The sequence below is a fragment of the Bos grunniens genome, chromosome 15 (assembly GCF_055505025.1).
Source record: "Bos grunniens cultivar Pamir isolate PY7600 chromosome 15, Bosgru_T2T1.0, whole genome shotgun sequence".
Taxonomy (NCBI): Eukaryota; Metazoa; Chordata; class Mammalia; order Artiodactyla; family Bovidae; genus Bos; species Bos grunniens.
Genome location: NC_141179.1, coordinates 1,219,837 through 1,236,335, shown reverse-complemented (window position 1 = coordinate 1,236,335; position 16,499 = coordinate 1,219,837). Strand labels below are relative to the sequence as shown.

General features: G+C 36.2%; 1 protein-coding gene across 1 annotated transcript; it reads right to left on the bottom strand.

Annotated features, from left to right (window-relative positions):
* Window positions 1-10,163: 10,163 nt before the first annotated feature.
* LOC147357229 (olfactory receptor 4C16-like) lies at window positions 10,164-11,096 on the bottom strand. The gene has a single exon (XM_086341949.1). The coding sequence runs from the start codon at window positions 11,094-11,096 to the stop codon at window positions 10,164-10,166; it is 933 nt and encodes a 310-aa protein (XP_086198075.1).
* Window positions 11,097-16,499: the final 5,403 nt, after the last annotated feature.

Below are 16,499 nucleotides of genomic sequence, written 5' to 3'. Positions count from 1 at the left end.
ACTTCTTGAACTCATGACAACCTATAAATACACACACACACACACACACACACACACGTGCCTGTGTGCCTACCTCCTAAATCTAAATAATAATTAATCTCCTAAGGGATAAAAGCAATGAAAAATCTCAGGCTTTGTACAAATTATATTTAAAATAAATATTTTAACATCTATTTTATATATACTCAGAATAGGAATGAAAATTATGTCACAAAATTGCAGAAAAAAATTTCAAAAACATATAGACTTTTCTCTCTTGTCTTTTTCCCTTCGATCAGCAAGTCCAGCTCCCTACATGCATGGGCTTTGGGAGCTCTTGGTAAATCTGCAGTGAAGAAGTCAGGAGGGCTATTTAAACGCACGAGAGGAACCCAGGTGCAGTTCCAATGGCAGTCCCTATAGTAATTATTTGACAAGGTAGATAAAAATAAACCCTGGTGATTTTAATCTGCTTCTGCTCTGGCTTTTCAAGTGTGCTTTATAAAATATGTTCTTTTAGATTGCTTCAAATATATGATGTTAAATATCAAATGTAGGTTTAATAATCAGTGACCAAAAAGTTTTAAAATTCATTTTTGACTTTCTACACAGGGAATAAAACCTGAGGTATTCATTATAATTTTGTGTTGGCCAAAAAGTTGGTTTGGATTTTTCAATAGGATGTTAAAGAACTATATTGAAAATTTTAAAATGTAATTAGACCAAAGTTAAACATCTACATTTCCACTAAGTTTATCCTGATTATATTATTTTTTCAGCAATAAATCCATACCCCAAACCAACACATTCTAATCCCAGTATATAATTTCACCAGATCATTTGATTTACCTTTCATAGACAGTCTGAGGTTTTTGCTTGTTTGTTTTGATTTGGGCTTTGTGAGTGTGTGCTAAATATTGATAGTCTCTTATCTTTGCAATAGATTATGAACTCAGTGACATCAGGGTCAACTGTTTCTCATTTTGTATTTAATAATTCAAATTTTAATGATGGCAAGCATTATAGCGGTAATTGAAAACCGTCATGATAAAGAGCTAACTGTGGTAAGAGTCCTAGTACTGTTTCCACAGAGGCACGAAAGAGGTAATTTGACAATAGGCAACTAGTAGGGCTTCCCTGGTGGCTCAGAGGGTAAAGCGTCTGCCCGCAATTCAGGAGACTCGGCTTCGATCCCTGGGTCAGGAAGATCCCTTGGAGAAGGAAATGGCAACTCACTCCAGTACTCTTGCCTGGAAAATCCCATGGACAGAGAAACCTGGTAGGCTGCAGTCCATGGGGTCGCAAAGAGTCAGACACAACTGACCGACTTCACTTTCTTTCACTTTCTTTCTAACTAGCATATTAGAAACTGACTCTGGCCAAAATGCTTCTCTAATGCTACAACAATTGTAAAAAGTACTGCAACACTTGACACATAGTAAGTACTTAATCAACATTTCTGGATATTTAGTTTAGAGTAACATGATAAAATAATGAGCTGAGTATTTCAAAACCATGTTTAAAATTTTAACTGTATAGTTAAGACTCCAGCTATGCACTGGTATCCAAGTTATACAGTCTGTTCTAATAGAATTTCAACAGCAGGGATAAAGTAAATGAATAAGATAATCTTTACAATTCTGATTGGGCTTCACTGGTGCCTCAGTCGGTAAAGACTCTGACCACATGGCAGGAGATGTGGGTTTAGTCACTCTGTTGGGAAGATCCCCTGGAGAAAGAAATGGCAACCCACTCCAGTATTCTTGCCTGGGAAATGCCATGGACAGAAGAGCTAGCAAGCTACAGTCCATGGTGTTGCAAGAGTCAGACACAACTTAACAACTAAACCACCACCACCATAGTTTTGATTATTTAATGACATCAAAGTAGCATAGAATTAAAATAATTTACTTTTGCATTTTACTTGAACTAAACTTATAATTGTGCTCCACTGCCTACAATTTAATTTTTGTGCTTTTAATGTCAAAAACATGGCAAGGAGGAATGATTATTTTCATGTGTGTATGTGCATGGTGTGTGTGAATGTGATAATAACAGGAAGATGGCCAATGAGGGGACAGAGCAACAGTGTCAAAACTAATTAGATATGCATCTAAGTACTCAAGAGAAGAAGTAGCAATTTTATGTAAGAGACCAAATGTCCAGGATAACTTATCTTAGGTGTATACCACCTAAGATGCTTAAAGCTAGAAAGTCTGTATGACTACCAAATGTACTTTTAAGCAGCAATGTGACTTTGGGAAAGATTTTTAATTAATTTGGATTCAGATTCTTTATTACAAATATAATGAGAATATATATTTCATTATACATAATTAATATGTATTCTCTATTATTAGTGATAGTATTATTGCTATTGAGTCTGACTCTTTGCAACCCTATGGACTGTAGCCTGCCAGGCTCCTCTGTGCATGGGATTCTCCAGGCAAGAATACTGGGATGGGTTGCCATATCCTCCCCCAGGGGATGCTCCCAATCCAGGGATCGAACCTGCATCTTTTAAATCTCATTGGCAGAAAGGTTCTTTACCACTGACGTGTAAGAGTGAAAGTGAAGTGAAAGTGTCAGTTGCTCAGTCACGTCCAACTCTTGCAACCCCATGGGCCGTAGCCCACCAGGCTCCTCCGTCCACAGAATTCTCCAGGCAAGAATCCTAGAGTGGGTAACCATTACCTTCTCTAGGGGATCTTCCTGACCCAGGGATTGAACCCAGGTCCCCTGCATTGAAGGTAAATTCTTTACCATCTAAGCCACCAAGGGAAGCTCCACCTAAATGTTCATTTAAATTGATTTTAAAATGTCACATATATCTTCAAAGGCTGTTTCCCATGTCGAAGGGAATGTTATCTTTTCTCATGGATAAAATTTTGATAGAGAATAGAAAGATGACATATTTAATAGAAATAATAGAGCTATCCTTTTGAAATATGGAATGATATATTCTCTGATTCTTTTGCTAAAGCTATAATTTTTTAAAAGACTCCTATATTTCTGCAGTAAGCATAATGCCAAAATGCCCCTCAAGATTTCCTGCCTGAACCCTTGGAATTTTAAGTATGGTAATATATCACATCTATGTTAAATTACATGTCATAAGGGATTTCAAAAATTTAATTATGGTTACTAAATCAGTTAACTTTGAGTCATATTTGAACTCTAATTTAAACCCATAAGTTCTTTAAAAACAGAGAATTTTCCCTGGCTGATAACAGAAGAGGAATTATAGACATTCAGAGTACAATCAGGAAGAATTACATGCACGATTGCTGCATTTGAAGACAGAGGGTTACATTCAAGGACTTCAACCTGCTGAGAATGACCCTTAACTGAAAGCCAGTGAGGAAATCAGGACCTCAGTCCTATAATTACAGGAACTGAATTTTGACAACAATCTGAATGGACCAGAAAGCAATTCTTCCCTGGAACCTGCAGATTAAAGCCCAGCCCAGTAGATCTTTGATTTTGACCTCACTGATGACAGCAGCTTTGGCCACCTCACGCGAAGAGTTGACTCATTAGAAAAGACTCTGATGCTGGGAGGGATTGGGGGCAGTACGGGAAGGGGACAACAGAGGATGAGATGGCTGGATGGCATCACCGACTCGATGGACATGAGTTTGGGTGAACTCCGGGTATTGGTGATGGACAGGGAGGCCTGGTGTGCTGCAGTTCATGGGGTTGCAATGAGTAGGACATGACTGAGCGATTGAACTGAACTGATGACAGAAACTCAAACTCCTGACAAGAAACACTGTGAGATAGTAAATGGGTGCTATTTTAGGATATTGCTTTGTGGTAATCTGTTATGCAGTAAGAGACACATAAAATAATCAAAATAATTACTCTGTTACTAGATTCATTATCTAGAAGTTGAGCTTAATTTATTAGCTAAATTTAGATTAGTTTAAATTTAGCACCTAGATTTGTTATCAATATACCTGAACTGTAGCAAAGAATACTAAGTTAAAGGTGACAGAATTCTCATTGCAGTTTTCTTTAAAACAGTTGAAGTCTTTTAGAAAAAAAAAAAAAAGAAGAAGAAGAAGAAGAAATTCCTATATAATCTACACACACACACACATTGTATCAGTGTGATGTGCTGATTGGACTGCAAGGAGATCAAACCAGTCCATCATAAAGGAAATCAACCCAGAACATTCGTTGGAAGGACTGATGCTGAAGCTTAAATACTTTGGCCAACTAATGCGAAAAGCCAACTCATTGGAAAAGACCCTGATGCTGGGAAAGATTGAGGGCAGGACAGAAAGGGGGTGACAGCAGATGAGATGGTTGGATGGCATCACTGACTCACTGAACATGAGTATGGGCAAACTCGGGGAGATAGTGAAAGGCAGGGAAGCCTGGCATGCTGCAGTCCATGGGGTCACAAAGTGTTGGGCAGGAGTTAGTGCCTGAACAACAACAAAAATATGATAAGGTCAGCATGGACATTGAATAAGCAACATATATTTGTAAAAGACACAGATGGTATTAAAATATAAATACAAAACAGTGAGTTAATGATTTAACAATATGAGAAAATCAGTCATATTTGTCAATATGTTAAAACATTATTTGATAAGACATTGTCAGAATGGCAAATTAATGATAGATTTGATGAAATAGAAAGAGTGAATCAGAGACTACTAGAACTCTTGAATGCCAGAATGGTTCTGTTTATAAACTGAGGTGGGAAGTTTACATAGCAAAATTTGTTTTTTTTATATGTATTTCTTTTCCTCTCTTTTTTTATCACTGTTGACTTGAATGTTTTCACACCTTCTTCCAGCTCATGCAAAATAAAAAATGAATAAAGAAACTAACCTACATACCAGAGTATGATTCCTTGATTCCCTGACACTGGTGATTACTGGATGCCATATTTCCCTTCCTCCAGCCTAAATGAAACTGGATCTACAGGAAAGGTAGACAAAGGGCATTATGGAAGAGGAATAAGGAACATGATTGCAACAATGGGATAGAGATCACTTGATGTGTGAGCTTGTAAGGAGATTCTGAGACCCTAGGATTAAAGAATGGTGCAGAAGAAACCTGAAGTGCTGGTGCTCCCTCTTTGTGCAGACTAGTCAGTCTCCATTAACCCATCACACTTACTCAAATTTAAAAGTCCTAAAACTGTACAAGTCTTCCTAGATGAAGGGTTATAAAAACAAGGATTTGTTTGAGGATGTGGATAAAAGGGAACACTTGTGCACTGTTGGTGGGAATGTAAATCAATGTAGCCACTATGGAAAAAGTATGAAGTTTCCTCAAAGAATTAAAAAGAGAACTACCAAATGATTTAGCAGTTCTACACCTGGATATATATCTAAGGGGGAAAAAAAAAGTCTTAAAAAGATATTTCACCCCCATGTTTAATGTGGTGTTATCCACAATAACCAAATATGGATATAACCTAAGTGTACATCAAGATTCATGGGAAAATAAAATGTGGTGTGCATATGCAATGCAATACTCTTAAACAATATAAAAGAAGGAAACCCTACCTTCTGCAACAATGTGGCTGGAACCTGAGGGCATTATGCTAAGTAAAATAAGTCAGACAGAAAAAGACAAACTGTGTGTTCTCACATGCAGAGTCTGTAACAGCTAAACTTATAGAAATACTAGAATGGTGGTTTCCAGGGGCCAGAAAGTAGGAAAAATAGGGCAATATTAATTAAAGAAAAGAAATTCTCACCTAAAAATAAGTGTTTGGGTGATCTAATGTGTAGAATGGTGACTGTAATTAACAATAATGTATTATATGTTGGATGGCATCACTGACTAGATGGACATGAATTTGGTGATAGACAGAGAAGCCTGGTGTGCTGCAGTCTATGCGGTCCCACAGACTTGGACACGACTAAGCGACTGAACTGAACTGATTGTATGTTGGAATGTTATCAAGAAAGTAGATCTTATATATTATCACCACATATGAGCACACACATATACACACCCATAATAGTATTTGGAGTGAATGCATTAAGTAAATTTATTGTGATACTCATTTTCCAATATATACTTGTATCAAATCATCACAAAACTTATATGTCATATGTCAATAGTCTCTCAATAAAGCTAGGAAGAAAACAAAACGAAACAAAACAAAAAACAAGTCACATTTACTTAAAATGTCCAGGTAAATTTTTGATTAGTTACTATAATGTTTTCCTCATTTTTCCCAGCATGATGAATAATGGTCCATACTAAATAAATTTGATAAATTGCCTTGGGGATAATTGCGGATAATGGGGATAAATATTTACCCCATTATCCTCCACACCAACTCTTCTATATCATAGCAGCTGTACCAGAGATAACAACTTCTTGGGGAGTTACTACATGGTTTGACCAATGACTTGAGTTTAGTCTATTTAAATGCAAGTTTACTCAGATTTCCTGTCTGGAATTCTGAATAGGGAATTGGATACACTCGAGTGAAGTGAAGTCACTCAGTTGTGTCCCACTCTTTGCGACCCCATGGACAGTAGCCTACCAGGCTCCTCTGTCCATGGGATTTTCCAGGCAAGAATACTGGAGTGGGCTGCCATTTCCTTCTCCAGGGGATCTTCTGAACCCAGGGATCGAACCCAGGTGTCCTGCATTGCAGACAGACACTTTACCATCTGAGTCACCAGGGAAGCCCCATACACCCGAGAAAAGGGGAAGAATATTGTAAGATACATGGAGAAAGAATTGCTACCTTGACAACCCAGAGCCATGGGAAAGCAGACATTTTGAGTAAACAGACAACATGAAGGCAATAGAGAATTTTAAAAAATGTAAATTAATAGATTAAAAAAAAAAGAATCACAGACAAGCTCAGAGAATGGCAGTTATGGCAGGAGTCTGGACTCCCAGAACCCTGAACTGTTAATAACTTTCTAGTTTATCCTAAGGCACAAGGATCCTTATTATTAACTTGATTTTATAAAAACAACAAAAAGATACATTCTTTATTTTCTATAAATAAGTGAGCCTGATTGAACCCCAGTGCCTGATTCATTTTCTCTAAAGTGATAAATGCAATTTTAATATGCAAGAAATAAAACAACTAAACTCTGCTTAGCATTCTTTCATGTTAAACAGCACATGGGAAATGAACATTCACTGGAAAATCTGTTTTGAATAGCATAAATGATAGGCAAAAATACAATGTTTGTTTCCTTGACAGGAAAAATAAGATGAGGACCTTTATATAGTTTTAGGTCAATAACCAGATATTAATAGATGACCACTAACCTTAGAAAGTTGTAAGAAAATGGTCTAGTCAGCTACAGAGCATGAGTGTTATAGATATAGGATCAGAGCTAAATTATCGAGGAAAATAGAGAAGTTGCTAGGCCCAATGTGTGACCATCCCCTCTTCCTTTCATCTGAAGGCAGGTCTCTATCACTCTATCTTCCCATTCACCAGTCTTGCCATCTTACCTGAAAGCAGAAACTATTTATGTTTAAGGCAAAGGAAGTTAACATCAACAACAGCAAAAAGTCATTTGGAATCTACACATGTTATAGGCAATGAGTACGTATTTGGAGGTATAATTATTTTAAGGTAATTAGAGTATATAATACAGATCTTATATTTTATTCCCTCACCAAAAAACCCCAAACAAAACAAACAGTTCCATTCTCTTACTTGGGCTTTGTGCCTAGTCCTGGAAATGGTGAGCTCGTGATGTATACTAACTGCTGACATCCTGGGAGCCCTGAGAAGAAAGGGTCTCACATTTCCCTATGTAGATTTTCACTTAATTTCTCTGTACATTCCGTTGTGCATTTTATCACTGCCCTCCACAGTGATATCAGGAACACTTTTGTTCATTTTTTAAAAATAACAAACTTCCAATCTTTGGTGGGATGGAATAGAGGAAGTGTCACCTGACTAGCAGAAAGTAACCTGGGGAAATAATCTTTATATAATTCAATGTATGTTTCATGCCTACTTTTTGTGGAACTTGATGGTCTTACTTATCTCTTTTCTCAGATGGTTGTAACTTCTACTCTGCTAAGTTACTTAGTTATCTACCACTTATATCTATGTTTCAAAAAACACATGAAAATCTTCTACCAACTGATATTTCCTGTCTGGTTTTTTCTGTCATGTGCTTTGACACATAATTTTATGATTTTGTTCCTTATTTTAATGAGGGTTTATAAGGAAAGGGAATATATTTTTAAGGGTAGCTCAACACATTTAACAGAAATTTCTATTTTTTAAAAATATATATTTATTAGTTTTGTTTCTTATAATGACATATCAAGAAATCCAAAGGGAATAGAATGTGATAGCACAGATGACTTATTTACTGTAGCAGATGTGATTAATAAAAACTGTGAGGGATTAGCCTTGAAATTCTCAGAATTAAAAAAAAAAAAGGTGTTCTCAGAATTAAAAAAAAAAAAAAAAGATGTGTATAGAAAGGTGCTAGAGTTCATTGCAGAATTCACAAGTTTCCATTTCCACACTGATCTTTTTCTCAAGATAAAGAAAGAGTATAAACTTCTGGGTACAATGAAAGTAATACAAATTTAGTACTCATAATAAAATTACTAGCTTATAATAGAAATAGACGTTCCAAATAAACAAAAAATACTCTTATTGAATTTTCTATATGGATAAACATACAAATAAGAAATCTGACAAATCAGAAAATTTCTTAATGATCATGTAATTAGAGACTTCAGTGATAATGAATGGTGAAAGATGATATCCATCTCCACTGGATACATTTAATTTTCATCCAAATATCTCAGTATTTCTTAAGTTACTCTACTTTCTATATTGTCTTAAAACTCACTAAAACAATTCATATATGTGATATAACTATGTTTCAAAGCCTAAATACCCTCTTCTGGGTTATAATGTTTTTTATTCAATTAACTCTTATTTATAAATTCCCTACCATTGACTACATGTACACATTTCTTTAAAGCTCACATAGATATATCTTCCTTAATTTACAGCTTCTATGCTATAATCATAATAAAGTAATATTTAAACATACTATTATAATTGGTATGGCTCAAGATAAAACTTAATAGATCCCTCAAAATAGAAGGAATCATTTTAATAGCAAAAAGTTTTTTTTTTTTTTTTTAATAGAAGGAATGTTAATATGAGGTCAGCCCCAACAGTCAGAACCTACCTAAGGAAAAAATACTACAAACGTGTGAATTTTGTCATAATGTTCTGTCACTTTTCTAGAACAATTAGGCAAACATACAAAAAAAATAAATTAAATAAATTGAACTATAACCCAAGAAAAAGAAGAGAGGTTTCCTAGATTAAACATTTTGTCTTTTTTTAATACAAATTTATTTATTTTAATTGAAGGCTAATTACTTTACAATATTGTATTGGTTTTGCCATACATCAACATGAATCTGCCACAGGTATACATGTGTTTCCCATCCTGAACCCCCCTCCCTACTCCCTCCCCATACCATCCCTCTGGGTGATCCTATATATGGAATTTACAAAGATGATAATGATAACCCTGTATGCGAGACAGCAAAAGAGACACAGATGTATAGAATAGTCTTTTGGACTCTGTGGGAGAGGGCGAGGGTGGGACGATTTGGGAGAACGGCATTGAAACATGTATAATATCATATATGAAATGAATTGCCAGTCCAGGTTCGATGCAGGATATTTTGTCTTTATAATATGTATATACTATTATTGTTTGAACCTGATGATTTATGCTGAAGTCAGTAAGAACAACCAAGCTGAAGGTCAACAATCAGACATTTGATCACAATATCTAAGAAATAAACTCTTTGAGACAAAAATATGTCAGGCTGTAGATAAAAGCATATAGTGTAATGTTAAACAGAGAAATCCAGAAGTAAATGCAAGGGAAGAAAACAGTAGATCAAAACCACAGTGATATTAGACAGACAAGAGAGGCAGAGACAACAGTGAATAACTAAGACCATGATCTTACGTGACTTTGTGTACCTGATGCTGTCAGTTCTACAAATATTTGACTCAATACTAACTAGCATGTGTGGGCACATTGCCCATTTTACTAAAGGAAGTAATCTTCACGCTCTGAGTTAGGATTTTATTAACTCCATAATAAGAGGATATTATTGTCTATGAGCTTCTTTTAGATCAATCCAAACTATGAAGAAAACTTTGAAACTTCCATTCATCTTTTGTCATCTGAGACCAACTTCTTGCTCCATAACATCCTCATGGCATTTTTCACTTCTGCATTCCTCAGTGTATAAATCAGAGGGTTGATCAAAGGTGTTCCAAGTGTGTAAAACACAGCTATCATCTTATCCATGGGGAAGGTGGTTGCAGGGCGAGTGTATATAAATATGCAAGGACCAAAGAACAAGATGACCACAATGATGTGGGAGATGCAGGTGGAGAGGGCTTTTTTCTTCCCCTCAGCACTGTGGTTTCTCAGAGAATGTAAGATGATAGCATAGGAGAACATCAGCATAACAAAACTCACTGTACAGATGGCCCCGCTGTTGGACACCAAGAGTAGGTTGGTCACATAGGTGTCTGTACAGGCAAGTTGTAACAAAGGCTGCAAGTCACATAGATAATGATCAATCACATTGGGACCACAGAAAGGTAAACTCAGGGCCAGAAAAATCTGAGCTGAAGAATGCACACAGGACCCCACCCAGGCCACAGCCACCAACACACCACAGACTCGATGACTCATCATGGTCGTGTAGTGCAGGGGCTTACAGATGGCCACATAGCGGTCAACAGCCATGAGGACAAGGATGAAGATCTCCAGGCAGCCAAAGAAATGAAATGAAAAAACTTGGACTATGCACTCATTGAAAGAGATAGTGGCATTCTTCAAAAGGGCATCTGCAATCATCCTAGGGGCTATGCATGTAGAGAAGCAGGTATCAGACAAAGATAAATGGAAAAGGAAGAAATACATTGGACTCCCAAGTGCCCTGCTGGTCTTGATGGTAGTAATAATCAGAAAGTTCCCCAACAAGGTCCCCAAATAGAAAATCAAGAAAGTGGTAAACACTATTTTCTTCCTAACAGGATCTTGTGTCAACCCAAGCAGAATAAACTCAGTCACATTATTATTCAGCTGCATGATCTTATCAATGCAGAGAAGGGATGGGTGTTAAATGCTTTATCTGCAAAATATAGAAAAGAATTAATTCATGGTGTGAGGTGTGATTTTTTGGAATATTTTAAGTGAGACAAATATTCTTCATCATGGACATTTTAGTTGTGGTTTCTTAACAAGGCACCTCAACACTTAAGTTGTAATGACAACTTCATGGGGTCATTATGAGTCCCTTGTAAGACTGTGAAAATTAAACTTTTCTATAGCACTCTTCAAATACAACCATTTGTGTAATTTACATGATTATCATTAATTTTGCCTAATGAATATTAAGAAATACAGCTCCATTATATTAATTTAATTACTTTCATGTTCATTTAATCAGAGGGGAGAGAGTATGTTTGGATACTGTATCAGTTGGCATTTTGTATATATTTTACTGCCTTTGGAAGTTCATAATATAAATGTAAAAATAGCCCAGTCTCATACCCCAAAAATGCCTCTATATATCAATTATATATAATATATATTATTATATTATAATTATAATATAATATAAATTATATTATATAATTACATATTATTTAATACAATTTTATGTTAATAATTATATATTATATAATTATTATATTATAATATAATATATTATATATTTTATATATATCACTGTTTGTTATATTTGCTTATATAAATGTTTATTTTTATTAGTCTATAATGTGATCCACTCCGTTGTGCATTCTGTTCCATATGTGACAGCTTAAAAAGAGGAAGAAAAAGCACTTATAATCTTTAAATATAATGTCCTTACTTTGAAACAACTTTATGATATTTACTACTTGACATACACTAATGGAGAGAAGTGAACTTCAATGGATAGAAGTGAACATTCTTCAGTGGTTGATAATATCACAAATATTTCCATTTCCAGTTTTCTTTTTTCCCATTTCTGAAAACACCCTTCAAAAAATGCATAGTTCCAGAGTTTACATGTAAATTACTAGGGGTATTCATTCAATAGTTTATATGCTTAAACTTCAGATGCTTTGCTTAAGCGTTTTAGAACTGAGGCCTTTAAAGAGGTGTCAGCAGATAGCTTTTTTCGGGCCTAACCATGGTTGTGATCCCCAGTAGGATTTGTTTTATCTGGGCACCCGGAATCTCCACATCACTGTAATAGAACAAATATTCAGAAGAGAGGGGAACATATAATTTTAGTCAAGAGGAACAGTGGATAGTCAGTAAATACCTATATTCAAATTGTTTTCTGTCTTTGCAAAATCAATCATTATTCAACTTTGAAACATCATTTCCTTCAATGAAGAGTTAGTATTTTTTCACATGTGGAAAGAAATATTATCACTGACTTCACTTCATAGAACAAAATTTTTCCTCTAGGTTTTTATTGTCAATATGATAGTGAAAAGAACACCATTTGCAAGTAAACATATAAACTGAATGTGACAAATTTAAGTATAATTTGGAAAACTTACCCCACTGTATCCATCCTCAGTCCCACCATATTTTCAGTGCATCATCTTGAAAGCTGTGAGCCACCGAAGCACAAACTGATAAACCAAATAGACAATGATCCGTATTTGTTATTTTTCTCCCCCTCAATAAATTTTCTTCCCCTCAAAGTAGTTGAATCATGTATTATCTTCCTGCAAATCAAAAACTCCTACTGGGAAAGTGTCAAAGTTATTTAATATTTCTTATTTTAGAAAATAATCTCTTAGACCATGCAATCATTGGCAAAGATCTTAAATGGTCAGGGAACTAAGTCTTGGTATTTTAGTCAGTGCAATAAACTCATCCTTTCCATGTGCATTTGAATGAGTGATCCATCATGAAGTAGTTGTACTTGAAAATATTATCTGTGATTGTGGCCACTCTTTTGAGTATATGGCTTTTGTTTTGTATGTTATCAATCTCTTTAAATTGTCCATTTCTAGAACAACCTTATTTATACATTAGGACATACACTTGTAAGATAAATTAAGAATCATAAATACATGTGCTTTTTAACATTATAAGTACATGTGTGTGTGTTAGTCACTCAGTCATGTCTGACTCTTTGCAAGTTCACAGACTGATGCTTCTGTCCATGGAATTTTCCAGTCAAAAATACTCGAGTGGGTTGCCATACCCTTCTCCGGAGGATCTTTCCAACCTAATGATCAAACCCAGGTCCCCTGCCTTTCAGGGAGATTCTTTACCACCTGAGCCACCAGGAAAGCCCATAAATGCACAAGATTAATCATTAACTTGCAAATAATTGTGAATTTTTATCCAATATTCAATCAACAGTGTATTCAGTAGTCTCCTTCCTTCCTTAAGTGTAATTTTATTTCTAGTTACTCTGTCTTGTGGAGAAGGCAATGGCACCCCACTCCAGTACTCTTGCCTGGAAAATCCCATGGATGGAGGAGCCTGGTGGGCTACAGTCCATGGGGTTGCTAAGAGTCGGATATGACTGAGCAACTTCACTTTCACTATTCATTTTCATGCATTGGAGAAGGAAATGGCAACCCACTCCAGTGTTCTTGCCTGGAGAATCCCAGGGACAGGGGAGCCTGGTGGGCTGCCGTCTATGGGGTCGCACAGAGTCGGACACGACTAAAGTGACTTAGCAGCAGCAGCAGCACTCTGTCTTGAAACTCAGGACCCAACTGCCTAGAGTACCTATGGCTGATCCGGGCTGAGGTTTGACAGAAGAAAACACAATTCTGTAAAACAATTATCCTTCAATTAAAAAAAAAACTAATTAAAAAAAAGTAATCTTTTATGAAAGCCATCAGTGATTGCTTTGAAGGAAGTTCTCCAGTTCTTTAAAGCTTCTTTTATAGCTTTTTTTATGCTATCCTATACTATGCTTAAAATCAAAACTGTGTGAGCTTCCTTTAGCGTCTTTCGTAGAAGAATTTTTGAAGTCTTTAGGATTCTGCTCTCCCCAGATTCAAACCAAATGCCTTGTACAATGTACATGCTTAATAAGTATTTTTAAGCTGAACCATCATAGTTACTTCTTGTAATAATCATATGATTGTTTTAGTACTATTCTGATTAAAGATACATTCACATTATTAACTTACTGTGGCCATCTGTATAGTATATATGGTATGGTGAACAGGTAAATGTGCTCCCAATTTATATGTTTGAAAAAAACAAAATGAGATAAAATTTAAATAATTTAATCAGCTCCACAACCTGGAGTAGAACATGTTGTACTCAGAACAGCACCACTTGGCCATGTAAGATTTTAGGACTTTGGCATGCCTAAGATGATCATTGTGAATTTTCTACACTTTTTACATGAATCCGTGGCCCTTCAAGAATACAAGGACAGTCTTGGTATTCTTCCTATTCTTCTAACATAGATGGGTATTTTTCTATGTCTCTCTGTATAACCATATGTCAACTTTTCCCAGAAGTCAGATTCTCAAAGGTATCTGACACAAAAATGAATTGTAATAATCTAGAGACAAAACTGCACTGATAAAACAGCATTACCTTCTACTAACTACTGCACTTACTTTAAATTTTCAAACAAATTTAGCCAGTTTTAGAATGGCTAAATTTCTCAAAACAGTAATAGAGAGTGTGTTGAGCTGGTAGCTAAAAGAGATGAGCTGAAAGAAAAACACACAGAAAAGGTGACGGAAAAAAAGAGTGAAACACAAGGTGTCATGTTGATCCTTCTACCTGACAGGGTTGTGTGTGCGTGCTTAATCGTTCAGTCATATCTGACTCTTCGCGACCCCATAGACTGTAGCCTCCCAGCCTCCTTTATCCACAAGGATTCTCCAGACAAGAATATTGGAGTAAGTTTCCATGCCCTCCTCCAGGGGATCTTCCCAAACCAGGAATCGAACCCAGGTCTCCCACATTGCAGGCAGATTCTTTCAGTCTGAGCCACCAGGGAAGCCCTTCTACTTGACAAATCTGTTTTATTGCAGAAGCCACAGTGAAAACTTTGGCTTCCTTAAGGACTCTCTTAAACTATACCATCCTCTGTGATATGTTTATATTTCACTTTTATCTTTAGGAAAATCTCTGCTGCTGCTACTGCTAAGTCGTTTCAGTCGTGTCCGACTCTGTGCGACCCCATAGATGGCAGCTCACCAGGCTCCCCCGTCCCTGGGATTCTCCAGGCAAGAACACTGGAGTGGGTTGCCATTTCCTTCTCCAATACATGAAAGTGAAAAGTGAAAGCGAAGTCACTCAGTCGTGTCCGACCCTCAGCGACCCCATGGGCTGTATCCTACCAGGCTCCTCCATCCATGGGATTTTCCAGGCAGGAGTACTGGAGTGGGTTGCCATTGCCTTCTCCGAGGAAAATCTCTACATTCATTTAATTTCTATGAAAAGTACCTTTCTCTGTGGGAAGGTGAACAGATCAACCCAAGATTCTTTATCCCTCAAAAGCTTAAAACAGAGAAAGATGGAAATTTCTCTCACACATATATGGCATATTACACTTCACCTTCATTATGCAGTTCTTAACCTCCACTTTGTTATGTTTCCTCTGAACCTTCCATCAGGTGTAGTTATCCACTCTTTCAAAATAAATCCAGATGCATGTCAACTACAAGTTATATGCTTAAAATATCATTTTAGAAACATTCAAGGAGTAATACTTTTCATATGTGATATACAACTTTCTATTTAAAGCTGTCTCTTAGATGTGGAGAAGTTGGCATTCTCCAAAGAGCTTATTCCGCAGTCACTATCTGTATTAGTTTCTACATCCTTCTTAAGGGGAATAAGACATATGGAAATATATTTTTAAATTTGCTAAATTATTCTGCATGATGCTTCTCTCATTACAATCATGTGAGTAGTCTGTCACTTACCTGTTAGAACCCTCTAAATTAGCATCAGGCTTTCCATCCCTTTTTGAAAACAGCCTTCTCATGGAATGCTGAAAAAAAAATAATACATTCTAAAGGGAATATTTTAAGACATAATGATGTTAGATATTAGCATCACAGAGAGTAGTATTCCCTAATGTTTCCCTTTCTTTGCTCATCAGAAACATCCTCAATGTTGTAATAAGTTTAAGTTTTGGTTTGTCCTCTTAGCCAGTAGAAGAGTAAATTGCCCCTCCTTGTACTCAGGAACCAAGTATGGAAAAGGGTTTGAAGGCATTAGGTGCCTCAGGCTGACCAAAGATACCAGGGAAAAAGAGGAAAATTCAGATGGATGGCAGGGATGGTGACAGAGGAGAGGAAGAAGAAGAAGAAGAAGAAGAAAAAAATTGACTTTGGTTAAAAAAAAAAAAAAAGGATCACCAAGAAGCTACTCTGCTACACCCAGTGCTCTAGAGTACCCCTTTGTTCTTATTCTCTAACTCTTGAAAACTATGTTTAATTACAATCTAGGTTGCATTCTGTGCCTAGAGCCTTCCTTCACCTGGAAACCACAGGT

Excerpts from the sequence above, each read along its gene's own strand:
- LOC147357229 (XM_086341949.1), bottom strand. The coding sequence starts at position 11,096 with ATGCAGCTGAATAATAATGTGACTGAGTTTATTCTGCTTGGGTTGACA.